This window comes from Geotrypetes seraphini, chromosome 14, assembly GCF_902459505.1.
Source record: "Geotrypetes seraphini chromosome 14, aGeoSer1.1, whole genome shotgun sequence".
NCBI classification, from domain to species: domain Eukaryota; kingdom Metazoa; phylum Chordata; class Amphibia; order Gymnophiona; family Dermophiidae; genus Geotrypetes; species Geotrypetes seraphini.
In genome coordinates, this window is record NC_047097.1 from 36686808 (window position 1) to 36701964 (window position 15157).

Here is a 15157-nt window from a genome sequence, read left to right on the forward strand (position 1 = left end):
CAGTCTTGGAGGACTCGGGATAGGTAGTTGATTACTCAGAGGCCCTTACTCTCGCAGGAAGTACAGTACTTCCATTCCTGCAATTTGCTGCAAATCCCAGTTCTCGTGCGACTCTCAACTCCCAACTTGCGTTTTGAGATTGCCCGCCACGAGCCCAGCAGCTTTCCTTCCCCGGCGTCCCGCCCTCTTCTGACGTAGCGTTTTCAATTCTCCAGCGTTCTGCCCTCCTCTGACGCAACTTCCCATTTCCAGCTAAGCGGGCCGTATCTCAGGGAGAGTTGTGTCAAAGGGAACAGGGCACCGGAAACGGAACGCGGCGGGACCGATGGTGGGCGATCTCAGGTATGAGTTTGATTATGGGGGTCTTTTCAGTGAGCGGTGCCCTATCGCGGACAGGGAGGAGAGTGAGAGACATGTTGAGCCGTGGAGAAAGAGGGAGAGATGGCAGACTGTAGTGAGGGGAGACCGGTCCCCTAGTCTCTGAATGCGTGTGAAGAGGGGTTCTTGGCATCGGCATGTGAGAGTGTGAGGGCAGCCGAATCCGTCTGTCACATGCCTAACGTGTGACTTGGTATCTCCGGTCTACGAGGGGGGGGGGGGGCGGTTGACGACGACGGTGGCGGGGGAGGGGGCGTTCAGCCGAATGTTTCCTGCTTCTCCTTTGGCTTCCTGTTGAAAAATCAGAATTCGAACTGTGGTCGAGTACAATGAACCTTCAATTTGGGATAGGGTTTGGATTTCTCTGGAGCCTTTCTAGAAATGATATTCGGGTGTAGTGAGTATTTTCCTATCTCCCTAAGAGCTTGTACTTCAAGTTTGTACATGATATAAACGGAGGGTTAAGTGATTCCCCAAGATGGTTTGCAGTAGGCTACTTCACCATTCTTAATTGCCTGGGGATATTTTAGCTCTGTATTTATATTACCTTCCAATTTAATTTAGTTCAGTGTTTGCAGTCACAGCCTTTGGCTGGAGACCAAGTAGGATTTTTTTTCCCTTTGCAATATTGTAATCTTGATTCTGAATCTCCTTGTAGAGGGACCAGTGCAATAAAGTGCAAGAGGCTTTCTGCATAATATTTTTTGTGTCTGGATTCACCTAATGCTAAAATGACAGTGTTGGAGCAGATCTATATTTGGAATTCAAACTTAGCTACTAAGGTCCTAGAGACCCTGTATTACTTAAACAAACAAATCCAACTTAGGCCCCGTTCACAAAAACTTACTTTTCTTCAGACCTGCTGAATACAATTACCAATAAAACTGACTTTGGGCAAGATCACCAATATCTAAAGGCAATCTCCTGTAGGTTAACACAAGCATATGGGACTCTTAACCTGATAAGAAGGGATTGATACTTGACAATCCTGAGAGGCATTTGACCACCTGCTGCTACCTTGTTACCTGCTTAGTAGAGCAGGTGTACTCCAATAAATAACTTTCTTCCTAGAAAATTCAACAATATGTTCATAACATTGAATCAAGCTTTGAATTAGGAAGGTATGTGCTCAGAGACCGTTAGAGGAAAAAGGAGGACTAACCCCCCCAAAAAATCCTCATCGCCCAATCATTGCAAGTTCTTGCAAATTCATGGCAATTTCTTATAACTATACATGCTTATTATGAACAATAGATAAGAAAAACACTTAATTATTTGGGTTTTTTTTCTGAGCACATACCTTCTTAATGTTTTAATGTTATGAACATATTGAATTTTTTGGGAAGAAAGTTATTTATTGGAGAATTGATTGAGATTCAATTCTTCCTGTTTCTATTGAAGAAATATTTTGTATTTCCTCATTTTTTTTGTTTTACCTTAGAGCAGGAGGCTTCTCAAGGGGGCCACAAAACTCATGAGCTACTCGCTTCACAGTGGACAGTCCAGACTTGGAATTTTTTGGGAAGAAAGTTATTTATTGGAGAATTGATTGAGATTCAATTCTTCCTGTTTCTATTGAAGAAATATTTTGTATTTCCTCATTTTTTTTGTTTTACCTTAGAGCAGGAGGCTTCTCAAGGGGGCCACAAAACTCATGAGCTACTCGCTTCACAGTGGTCAGTCCAGACTTGGAAATGGAACGGAGACAGTTCTGTTTTTGTTAAATGATCTCTATAGAAACAATGATACAAGATTTACCTTGGTGCTAGTACTACTGCATTTCTCATCAACTTTTTACATGGTGGACCACAGTCTCATGCTAGCACGATTGGCAATAACAGGTATGTGTGGCACAATAATTGCCTGGTTCAGGTCTTGTATTTTGGGCAGCACCTCATTGATATCATAGGGCCATTCCATGTCAAGTGGTCTAGGCCTCCCCACTTGACCATCTCAGAAGTTGATGAAATTTTTACTGGAAGTACAATAGGATATGCAATGAATATGTGCAAAGAGCAGGATCTTGACTTCTTCCAAAGTTAGGGGCTTCATTGTTAAGCCCACTTTTTTCATTCCATGGAAGAATGTGTTAAAAAAGAGTCAACTTTTGGTTCAAGTTGTAGAAAGGATAGTTGCTTGACCAAGCTAAAAGTCATAGTTCTAGTACAACTTTTTGTGCTGATTCCAAATATACTACTCAGATCATTGGTGCATGCTTTGGTGTATCATTGCACTGTTGTGGAATGCACAGGCAAATATTTGAGACAACATAGCTCCGGAATAGAAAGCACATATAGGGCTCAGATTTTAGGAATTGGAAGAGATAATGGCCAGTTACAGCCTCATAAACTTTTAGGCACACTGCGCTTTTTTATTTTAAAACTTTATTAACTTTGTTGGGGAAAAAAGTTATGCCAAGCAAGCTCTTTCTTTCTTGCACCATTTGAAAGAGCAATTTTTTGGCTACAGAACTTGCCGAGCCACATTTTTGACTCGCTATTCCTAATAGCTTAAAATAGGCTTGAAAGTACACCAAGGTTTCAACTTGCTTTTAATGTTAAAATATGTTAGAGATGTAGACAGGCACTGTAATAATAAGAGAAACTTTGAATTTGAAATTATATGGTTTTCTAATAACTGAATTTTTATTAGAATTAAAAATTACCCCCCCTTGTTTTTTTTTTTTGAAAAGCATGGAAGGGGTTTTTAACACCAGCTGGCGCTGAATGTTCTGCGCTGCTCCAATGGTCATAGAGTTCCTATGAGCATTGGAGCAGTGCAGAGCATTTAGTGTGCCGGCTGATGCAAAAACCTTTCGTGCTTTATAAAAGGGGATAAGTGATCAAAGAACAGTATGGTGAGGAAAGAGTAACAATTTATAGACAAATTGTGCTTCACAATTGCGTCAAATGCTGCTAATCATGTAGCCAGCTTGATTACAATCCCTTAAATTGTTGTCAATATTGGACAACACAGTTCATGAATAATTGTATTGCATTCCTGTTGAGGTTGTCATCGGAGCTTCAAGAACCATAAAAATATGTTCCTCTGAAACACATACTGTATCTTTTTTTTAATATGCTAGTGAAAGGATAGAGCAGGGCCTTGTAGATGCAAAAAGTTAATTAAAGCATCATTGTGTTCTGAGGAGATTTCGGAGATATTTCCAATCTACCAATAATTTGTCATACATGCAAGCAACATATTGGCCAGGCTGCAGGTTGACAAGTTGAATAAATGTAGAAGGATTATCAGCTTTAGTGACATCAGCAATGAAAAATGTTTCATCTCCTGATATTCTGCTGACACAAATTTTGATTTCATCAGTTGGCTTAAACTGGTGATTTTCCCGAGTTCAGCTACTCTTATGGCCATTCTTAAACTTGGGTTCCTGAATAGGTCTTAATTGCTCAATGTCTTCCTTTGAGATGAATAAGAATTTAACCCCAGTAATATTTTCTTCACGAAAGCTAAACAAATCGTTTGTAGCCAAGATCTGATTTTCCAGAGGCCACTGCAAGCTGGCATGTGCAGCAAGTCATTTTATAGTTCACCCAATACCATCGCACGGTATCTTCAATGGCTAGTACCAAAAAAAAAAAAAAATTCCATTCAGCAGAAATTCCAATGTCTGTAATGCAACAAAGTTTTAAGTAAGACTACAAACATCACAATATATTCAATATAAATTTTAATAATTAAATAAATAAATAGTGCTCAGACCCGCAACCATCAGTGTTTCAGTGCAATCATGATACACAACACTAGCTGCCTTTAGACCATCATAACACTATTCTTGTCTATACCACCAATTATACTTCCATTTACTTTATACATACAAAAAAACTTATCTTTTTTGGTAGTGTGTGACCACCCAATCAGCAACTAGACGTTGTAAAGTGCTTGTGCATTCTGTAAAAGACTTTAGGAAGCCATGAAACACAAGTCCTCCCTCCGAATCGAGTTTCGCCTAACGTGTGCTTCCTCAGGAAGGGATTATCTGCGGACTGCGCTCTGCCGGCTTCTTTATCACCACCTGCCGGAAGCTGTTATCAAAATACGATGCCATCCCGAGGATAGGCGAACGGGGGGGATGGAGTCGATTTCTGCCAGCGCTCCTCAAGCTCTCCGTGGCCCGCCACGCCGGCAGAAATCAACTCCCTCCCCCCCGGGTCCGGATTTCACTCCTGCCCCCGGATGGAGAGTGGCGGTGGTCTGCAGCTGCCGCCGACCTTAGGGTGAATATAGTCGGGGTTTCTGTGGCTCCCGGCCGTTCGCCTATCCTCGGGATGGGACGGGGAAATTTGGTGGTGGGGAAAATTAAGGGCTCCTTTTACTAAGCTGCAATAGCGTTTTTAGCACGTGCAGAATTGCTGCGCTACACGGCTAGAATTAACGCCAGCTCAATGCTGGCGTTAGCGTCTAGCACATGCGGCAATTCTGCGCAAGCTAAACGCGCAGCAAAACTGCTTTCGCAGCTTAGTAAAAGGAGCCCTAAATGTGTACTATTTGTATTAGTTAATTATTATTAGTCATTTTCCAATGCTCAATATGACTGCCTTTCTTAAGGTTTGACACTTGTTCACTAATTTTTTATTAAATTTAAGAAGTATCCAATTCTAGAAGTGAATAATTAGATATTTGCCCTCTTTCAAATGGTAAAGAGCAGCGTCTCTCAAACTTTTTTAACTCCAGCACACTAAATGCAGCAAATGTTTTTCATGGCTGGAAAAAATTTCTGGGGAGAACACTGTTGCCATTAGTTTTCAAGGTCCAATCACGTCAAAGAATGATGCTTATCTGGGCAGTTGTATAATAAAAAGAATGTATAAGATAACATGAGAAGTGAAATTGTCATGAATCAGAGGCATACATACCCTGTAGGTCCTAAAAGCAGGCTTGTGAAGGCAGTGGTGTACCTAGCATATGTGACACCCGAGGCCCATCATTTTTTGACCACCCCCCATCTGTATGAAAAACATGATTTGTAGTAACAATCCACACATTGCACAAGAGTGTACCTAGGAAAAGGCAGCATCTTACATACTGCAGTGAGCAGTACATCAGTACACCCTTTGTAAAACTAAACAAGCCAGACTAGTACAGATCAATCCTAACTGAAAACCATGTCTTTCGAACATACAGAAAACACCTTCGCCTAGTATGGAATATGTAATCACAAACTAACCCCTCTCCCTTTTACAAAACTGTAATGTGGATTTTAGCCATGGTGGTAACAGCTCAGACTCTCATAGAATTCTGAGCAATTACTACCATGGCTGGTGCTAAAAAACCGCTCTACAGTTTTGTAAAAGGGGGGATAAAATAGAAAAACGTAGACAAAGGTTAAATTGAACCACCATGAAGCTGGACTCTGCATACAATGCAACACCACAGAAACAGCGATGCATCTCCCCTAAAGCAGAAAAATAAATAAATAAATATAATTTTTTTCTACATTGTCTTCTCTGGTTTCTGCTTTCCTCATAGTCTTGTCACTCTTTTCCTTTCATCCACTGTCTACCCTCTCTCTGCCCCTTCTATATGGCATCTTCTCTCCTTGTATTCAACTTCCATCTCTCCTTTCACCCCTATTATTCTGGCATCCATCTTCTTCCCTCCTTCAATGGTCTGGCATCTCTCTCCTCTTCTTCCCTTCCCTCTCCCACACCCCCATGGTCTGGCATTTCACTCTCTCCTTTCCCTTCCCCCACTTCCATCAGCATCTGCCCCCTTTCTTTCCCTCCAACCCAATTCCATCCAGTATCCTTCCCCCTTATGTCTCTCTCTCCTTCCTTTCACACCAATTCCATCAGCATCTGCCCCCTTTCTCTCCCACCACCACCCTTCTATGCTCCTCTCTCCCTCCAAACCAGCAAGGTCCCATGATGACTGCTTCTGTTGCCTCTGGAAGATGTAAGTGACGTTGGAGGGGGTGGGCCGGCAGATGCAGGGAGTTGCGGCAAGGTTTTGCAATGACTGCAGCTGCCTGTCCACCCCTTCTGACGTCACTTACGTCTTCCAGAGGCAGAAGCGGCAAATGCTGACTTCGCGGGACCTTCCTGCACTTCAGTGCGGCTGCTGACTCTGCTTCAGAATAAGTACAGCAGCCGCGCTAAGGTGCAGGTGCCATTTAGAGCAACTCGGAAGGTTCTGGATCCAGCTGGCTGTGTACCCCCCTAGGGCTGGCACGCGGAGCGGTCTGCCACTGTATGAGGGGACAAAAAATAATAAAAATAATGGATAACTTGACCGATTTAGACATGTCATACAATTATAACCACAAAAATATGTTATAAAATGTAATTCTAAACTTAAAAGACTCCAGACAAAAAACAGACTCTAGAAAGGAAACCAGAAAAGACCAAACCCATTGTACTAAGATCAATGCTAAAATCGGACATATCCATTATGAAGAGACGTGTGGATCACCGCTAATTATAACGAGTGAGTCTTTAAAATATGAGACGGTAATGGATAGCCAGACCTTGTGGACGGAAGTGACAAATACTGGAGCCAAAACCAGAGCACCGTGATGAAACTTGAATAGAAAAATGGATACCTATTTATACTTTTGAGTAAAATTGCGATGCGAACATATCAAAGAAAAGAATAATGTGTAAACTAAAAACCAAGAACAATATATTGTAACACAGAATTCAGAATTAATGAAATAACATGCTAAAAGAACTTAACCCCCCCCCCCCTAAAATAGGGCATATACATACTTAAAATGATGGCTGGTTACAAACAGTATGCCTAGACTATATAGACCTAAACAGGGCAAAAGTAAACGTATGGGAAATGAACAGCTGATAATACAGTGTATCTTGAAAACATAAGCCGATAGTAGCTCAAAGACAAGCCAACCGGGTAGATGAAAAGTGAAACCTGGGAAAGATCTAAATCAGGGGTGTCCAACCTTTTGGCTTTCCTGGGCCACATTAGCCGAAAAAAAAAAATGTTTCTGGGACCGCACAAATGCACAAACGCTGCAGCAAGACAGAGAGAGAGCCTGCAAGACGGTAAACATCCTTGGGCAGCAGAGGAAAACAATGCATCGCGCTCAACCGGGGCCGCACAAAATACTTCACGGGGCCCCTGTCTAAATTATTGTTCAAATGAGCTTCTATTAAAATCAAAGAATAAAACCACAGCACTCGGGAAAGTAAAAAAGGGAGAGTAAAATAGACTTACCGAAAAGGTCTCTGCACTGATGAGATAAACTCGTATGCAGAATAAATGTGAACACAGTGGGGCTATGATATTTGATCCGTTGAAAGAGGCGCCAAAAAAGTGTCGGCAGTGGATTGGATGCACACTGATAGGGGAGGGGCATCGGACTGTTAAAAAAGGCTGCTTTAATAAATAAATGAAAATACTGGTGAAAAACTAAATAAAAAACCAAAACCATGATAAAATGCCAAACCTGACTGCAAGTGGTAGTGAAAGTAGCATAAGGCATACATAGTACTGTTAGTGCCAGAGCTGCTTAGAATAAAGAACCGTGCTATACATGAGGAGATAAGATGTAAAGTGCTGGCCCCTCACTGCACCACTTGATAAAACTAGGGAGCGATGTTCTAGAGCAGGGGTGCCCACACTTTTTGGGCTTGCGAGCTACTTTTAAAATGACCAAGTCAAAATGATCTACCAACAATAAAATAAAAAAAACCCCCACAAAGCACACTGTTCGCATAGAAAATGTTAATTATTATTCCTATTCTGGGTTTTTTTTCAGAGGTCAAAGCAGATGACTCTATGCACTGTCACCTCAGTAACAACCATACAAAAATAGACAAATATACCCCCTTCCTTTTTACTAAACCACGATAGCAGTTTTTAGCGCAGGGAGCTGCACTAAATGCCCCACGCTGCTCTTGACGCTCATAGGCTCCCTGTGCTAAAAACCTCTATTGCGGTTTAGTAAAAGGGGCCCATAGTGTAAAATATAGATTGCAGATATAAATTCAGACATATTTTGATCACTAAATTTAAAAATAAAATAATTTTTCCGACCTTGTTGTCTGGTGATTTCATGAGTCTCTGGTTGCACTTTCTTCTTCTGACTGCATCCAATCTTTCTTCCCTTCTTTCAGCCTGTATGCTTCCTCTCCTCCAGACCTCATTCCCTCCCCCAACTTTTTCTTCCTCTCTCCCTACCCTTTCTTTCTCCCTGCCTCCCTTTCTTTCTTTCTCTCTTCATGCCCCTTTTCTTTTTTCTGTTTCTCTTCTTTCCTTCTGTCTCCCTGCCTGCCCTCTTTCTTTCTTTCTCCCTGCCCTCCCCCAAGCGACTGCCGCTGCCATCGGGGAACAGGCCCCCAAGCCGCCGCCATCGGTAACAGGCCCCAAAGTCGCCGCCCCAAGCTGTCCCTGCTTTGGGCCGACCAGCATTCCTCTCCCTGATGTCAATTCTGCCATCGGGGAGAGGAAGGCTGATCGGCCCAAGATCGCAATCGACCTATTGGGGAAATACTGCCGGGTCCTGCCTTCGCGGAAACAGAAAGTAGGCAGGACCCGGCAGCAAGAAGAGCAAATTGTAAGCTTCACTGACCTGTCTCCCGCCTTAGCCTGTAGTGAATGCATGCTTCGGGGCTCTAACATGTGCATGCCGGCTTCCCTTCTCTTCTCTTCCCCCCCACCCCCCCCCCCGGACATAACTTCCAGTTTCGGAGGGAAGAGAAGGGAAGCCTGCAGGCACACGTTAGAGCCCCGCAGCATAAGTTCGCTATGGGCTAAGGCGTGAAATCTCCAAGCTGGGTTTTTTTTATTTTTTTTGGTGTTGAGCAGCACTGGTGGCAGCAGCAGAATTCACAGCGGATGATAGCCGGACGGTCATCTAAATTACCTGGGCGGACTGCCCGGCTAAAAGACCCTAGAGAGAACACTGCTCCATAGTAGAGCTGCCCGAATCAGGAAAAAAAATTTGATTCGATCCAGCCTATTGAATCGATTTTTCCATTCGATTTTCGTGCCCAATTGGGTGTGTTTTTCACACATCCTGGTGGGTTTATTTTATAGCCTCTTCACCCCCTTTGCCCTTCCGGAGGTCTGGCATCTTTCTTTTTTTTACATCTCCATCCCCGCAGCTGCAGCGATGGACCCCATCATCCCCAAATCCACCATCTCTCCTTTTCTCAACTACCCTCCTATCCAGTATCTCTATCCCCTCTCCAAACCATCCCTTGAATCCAACTTCTCTCCCTTTCTGTTCCTTCCCTCCCTCCATCCCATTGTCCATCATCTCTCTCCTTTTCCTGTTTTTAGACCCATTACCCCCATCCCATCCCATCCACCCCTCCAGTTAATAACTCACTCTAGGGGTCTGGGCAACCTTGCAGGAAGGAGTGATCCCCACTAGCTCCTGGTCTGATGACTACTATTGCCCTAGTGGTAGTATTATGGGATTAATGCTAGGGGTGAGACAATACAATTTTCACAGTAGCAGCCACCAGAGTAGGAGCAATAGGGATCACACCTGTCCCCAATATTACTGGTCCCCTTCAATGAGTTAGAGTCCAAGGATAGGGTGGAAGGTCTGCTACTTGCCCTCAGTGCAGCCATTGGTAGGGGAGAAGCTTAGAGGGAGGGGAGCAGGGTTTTGTGGGTAGTATTGACCATTGAAGGAGCCCACTAGGGGGCTTAAGGTCCCTTATATTTTGTGCCCTATGCTGGGGCAGGGAGTGGGGAGGAAAGGCCCTTGTGGCATCCGAATCTGACTATGAGAGCCCTTTAAGACTTGCCACAATCCCCCACAAAAAGACAAGACCTGTTTTTTAACAGATTGCAATGGCTAGGAGTGTGTCATGCAACAAGGAAACAATTTCTTAAAGAGAAGCAAATGGGCTCATTTGCAGACCGTGTTTAATTCTCACAGGGGAAAAAAAATATATAAGCCTTGCAAACATTTGCATAGGAGGCCTGAAGAGAGAAAAATCAGGTACGGGTTAAACAGCGGCAGGGGACTGAGAGAGAATAGAAGTAATGAAGTAAATTAAACGATCTGTCTAATCATTTACTCTCCCCTTTTCACCGAACACTCGCATCTACACTAGCTGGAGGGGAGCAGGAAACAAACAGCTGGATTATTAACGTGACAGAGCCAAAGTGGCACGTCAAAGCCCCTACAAGCCCCCAGCCAGCACTGGCCACCGCGATCACCCATGACTTTCTTCCCTTCTCTGGCCAAGAATACAGTTGCCTGCCTCGCATAGGAGGAGCAAAGCCAAGATGCAAAAAAAAAAAAAGAGAATCGTGAGAGTCCGCCGGGCACCAGCAGGCACTTGGAAACGATCTCCAGCTGCCTATTGCCCATCACAAAGCCCACGGTGAGCAGCACATTGTTGTGCAGGTGAGGAGCAGGGGGTGCCCGTGCGAGATAGGAGCCTTGAGACCGCATAAAGCAGGAGCAGCAGTAAGAGGCAGCACTGCCGCTCCTGCTTTAGGAGACCTGAAGGCACGGGGAGGAGGGTTGGTCACCTCGAATCGGGAGGCTGATTTAATTAAAAAAAAAAAAAAAAAAATCGATTCGAATTGATTCACCCAAAGTGAATCGGTGAATCGGAAATTGTGCAGCACTACTCCATAAACAAATTACTAACTAGATACTTATGGAATGGTAACCTCCTTGGGTGTCCCTGACTAAGCTGAAGAGGCCTACATCTGTGGGGGGGGGGGGGGTGTTAATTTTTCTTTATATGCCCTTTCTGCTTTGGTGCGTAGTACTAGGCAGTTGTTTGGGAACCGTCTGAGTTCTGAAGAACCATATTGGGTTCAGTTAGAAAAAGAACTTATTGCCCCCTATCAGTTTACCCTAGATGCCCTTCATGAGAAAATGGGTGGTGCTGTGTACTACACAACAGGCGATACAAACTCTGGGGACTGATTTTATCCCAGCAATGTCACTGTGTACAGATTTACCTATTTGGGGAAACTCCCAGATCTATATTAGTCATCGTACTATTTTTTGGCCTCTTTGGGCCACACGAGGGATCTGGACTATTAAAGATCTTCTGGTAAATGGTACCGTAGTCCCTTTCCACACTATACAACTAAGTACCATATGCCTCCCACTCAGGTGTGTTGCTATCTTCAGCTTGGTCAGTGTATTCATTCTGCTTTTGGTTTTGCTTTCTCAAAGCTATACCCAGGTACGGGTTCCATCATAACCTTTTTGAGTGCATTGGAGTTCCAGTCCCATGCCATATCAGCGGTGTATAGGTTTTTCTCTACCTAAATTCGCCCTTCACACTCACTGGGAGCAGGAATTGTCTGTTTGGGTCTCTGACCTTCATTGGAACTATCTTTGGTGGTGTAATCGTTCTCTGGGTGCAGCCTCTGTACTGCGATCCTTGTATTTTATTCTAAATAAGTTGTATTGGAAGTCTGTTAAAGCGCACACTTCTAATCCTAAGTATTCCAATTTGTGTTGGAGATGTCATACTGCTATAGGTACTTTTCAACATTTATTGTATGAATGTTCTAAGGTTGCACTGTTCTGATAGGAGATATGGGAGCTTATATGTGATATCCTACCCATTCACTCTACCTGTCACTATGCAGATATTATACTGCGCTCGGTGCTCGGTGCATGGGTCCTTGTACCTTACTGTGTCTCAAGCTAAACTTTTTGATATCCTGATCGCTGTGGCACTGAAAACTATTTTATGTCATTGGAAAAAGGACTCTTACCATACATTTGTGGTGGATGTGGTTGACTACCGTATTTTCGCGGATATAACGCGCGCGTTATACGTGATTTTACGTACCGCGCATACCCCTCGCGCGTTATATGCCTGAGCGCGGTATACAAAAGTTTTTAAACATAGTTCCCACCCCGCCCGACGCCCGATTCACCCCCCCAGCAGGACCGCTCGCACCCCCACCCCGAACGACCGCTCGCACGCGCTCCCACCCGCACCCGCATCCACGATCGGAGCAAGAGGGAGCCCAAGCCCTCTTGCCCGGCCGACTCCCCGACGTCCGATACATCCCCCCCCCCGGCAGGACCACTCGCACCCTCACCCCGAAGGACCGCCGACTCCCCAACAATATCGGGCCAGGAGGGAGCCCAAACCCTCCTGGCCACGGCGACCCCCTAACCCCACCCCGCACTACATTACGGGCAGGAGGGATCCCAGGCCCTCCTGCCCTCGACGCAAACCCCCTCCCCCCAACGACCGCCCCCCCCAAGAACCTCCGCCCGTCCCCCAGCCGACCCGCGACCCCCCTGGCCGACCCCCACGACACCCCCACCCGCCTTCCCCGTACTTTGTGTAGTTGGGCCAGAAGGGAGCCCAAACCCTCCTGGCCACGGCGACCCCCTAACCCCACCCCGCACTACATTACGGGCAGGAGGGATCCCAGGCCCTCCTGCCCTCGACGCAAACCCCCCTCCCTCCAACGACCGCCCCCCCCCCAAGAACCTCCGACCGACCCGCGACCCCCCTGGCCGACCCCCCCACCCCCCTTCCCCGTACCTTTGGAAGTTGGCCGGACAGACGGGAGCCAAACCCGCCTGTCCGGCAGGCAGCCAACGAAGGAATGAGGCCGGATTGGCCCATCCGTCCTAAAGCTCCGCCTACTGGTGGGGCCTAAGGCGCGTGGGCCAATCAGAATAGGCCCTGGAGCCTTAGGTCCCACCTGGGGGCGCGGCCTGAGGCACATGGGCCAAACCCGACCATGTGTCTCAGGCCGCGCCCCCAGGTGGGACCTAAGGCTCCAGGGCCTATTCTGATTGGCCCACGCGCCTTAGGCCCCACCAGTAGGCGGAGCTTTAGGACGGATGGGCCAATCCGGCCTCATTCCTTCGTTGGCTGCCTGCCGGACAGGCGGGTTTGGCTCCCGTCTGTCCGGCCAACTTCCAAAGGTACGGGGAAGGGGGGGTGGGGGGGTCGGCCAGGGGGGTCGCGGGTCGGTCGTAGGTTCTTGGGGGGGGGCGGTCGTTGGAGGGAGGGGGGTTTGCGTCGAGGGCAGGAGGGCCTGGGATCCCTCCTGCCCGTAATGTAGTGCGGGGTGGGGTTAGGGGGTCGCCGTGGCCAGGAGGGTTTGGGCTCCCTTCTGGCCCAACTACACAAAGTACGGGGAAGGCGGGTGGGGGTGTCGTGGGGGTCGGCCAGGGGGGTCGCGGGTCGGCTGGGGGACGGGCGGAGGTTCTTGGGGGGGGGCGGTCGTTGGGGGGAGGGGGTTTGCGGCGAGGGCAGGAGGGCCTGGGATCCCTCCTGCCCGTAATGTAGTGCGGGGTGGGGTTAGGGGGTCGCCGTGGCCAGGAGGATTTGGGCTCCCTCCTGGCCCAATATTGTCGGGGAGTCGGCGGTCCTTCGGGGGGGGGGTGCGAGTGGTCCTGCCGAGGGGGGAGAAGAATCGGACGTCGAGGGGGGGCATCAGGCTTTCAGGATGGGGACAGGACTTCAAGGGGGGACAGGCAGACCTTCAAGGGGGGACAGGCAGACCTTCAAGGGGGGACAGGACTTCAAGGGGGACAGGCACGGAGAGGCGGGGCAGTGCACCGAAAGTCAGGGCGGGTGAACGGTGAGTCGGGGCAACCAGAGGAGAGTCGGGGCAGTGCACCGAAAGTCAGGGTGAGTCGGGGCAACCAGATGAGAGTCGGGGAGAGCGAAAGGAGAGTCGGGGTGGCCAGAGGAGAGTCGGGCAGCATGCGCGTTATATGCCTGAGCGCGGTATAGAAAAGTTTTTGTACATATCATCGTGATTTCTGCGCGCTATACCCCTGTGCGCGTTTTACAATGGTGCGCGTTATATCCGCGAAAATACGGTACTATAGCACAATATGAATGTTCCTCATCTCGATTGTCTTCCTATCATCAGATCTGGACTCCTTTTCTCCATTATTGCTATACCTAGGTGTGATTGCTATGTGTAGGGATTGCATACTCCTTGTTACTGTTTTTTAATCTGTTGTATTGTCTTATTGCCTACCTGTTGGTATATCCTATTGACTGCCATTGTTTGTGACTGTTACACTGTATTGTGCATGATTCTTTCAATAAAAATTGTCTTATCATAATGCCACAGGAGATTTTTTATAATCCCAAAATTAATACAAATATAATGTTGATTATTAAAGTGAAGTGCTCAGACCACCCGCTTATGTGCTAAATCATAAACAAGCACAGTCTTCAATCCACCAAGACAAATTGTTTAAAGTAAATTCACTACTAATCTACTCCAAACTTTTTCACTCTTTACTTATCTTATGTCATCTTGGTGTGCTCATGTTCTCTATACAGCGCCTGTGCTTGATTAAAGTGTCCAACTTAATCTCTCAAATTGTGCATTGAGCTGGCCCCCCGACTCTAGTTTCACATTGATAATCTCCTCAAGAGGGGACAAAAATTATTGAACAAAAATTATTGAACACACACACAAAAAAATTAGAATTCTGTTAAATTCCTGACTTGTATGTCTCTTCCTTTATGTTATTTTTCAGCCAAGAAGAGCCTTCTGGCTTTCTGGATCGCCAGGAATCGGTGGCCACCACAGAGGCCAGGCTGAGGATGGAAGGTGTGGAGCTCAAGGAAGAATGGCAGGATGAGGACTTTCCCAGGTAAATGAGATGAATTGGGATTAATACCATTTTTTTCAGGAATGGGGCAGTGTTGTGTTCAGAACCTTTCAAAAATCCTGGGTTTTTTTGTTTGTAGTCTTGTCTGTTCTCTAAAACAGGTATGTGGTATAGCTGAAGCTTGTGATCATTGGCCAGAAAGAATAAAAATATACAAGACACACAACAGAATGCTGGTAAGAAATAGTACATGAA

The 15157-nt window shown here is 46.3% G+C and overlaps 1 protein-coding gene across 3 annotated transcripts in view; it reads left to right on the forward strand.

Moving 5' to 3' along the window:
- The first annotated feature begins 214 nt into the window (after positions 1 to 214).
- Positions 215 to 15157, forward strand: part of BNIP2 (BCL2 interacting protein 2) — a 119503-nt gene continuing 104560 nt past the window's right edge. For all 3 annotated transcript variants that reach the window (XM_033920298.1, XM_033920299.1, XM_033920296.1), the window contains exons 1-2: positions 215 to 342; positions 14828 to 14944. In XM_033920298.1, the coding sequence (XP_033776189.1) occupies positions 326 to 342; positions 14828 to 14944 (134 nt within the window). In that variant the 5' untranslated portion in view covers positions 215 to 325. The remainder of the gene's footprint in view (positions 343 to 14827; positions 14945 to 15157) is intronic.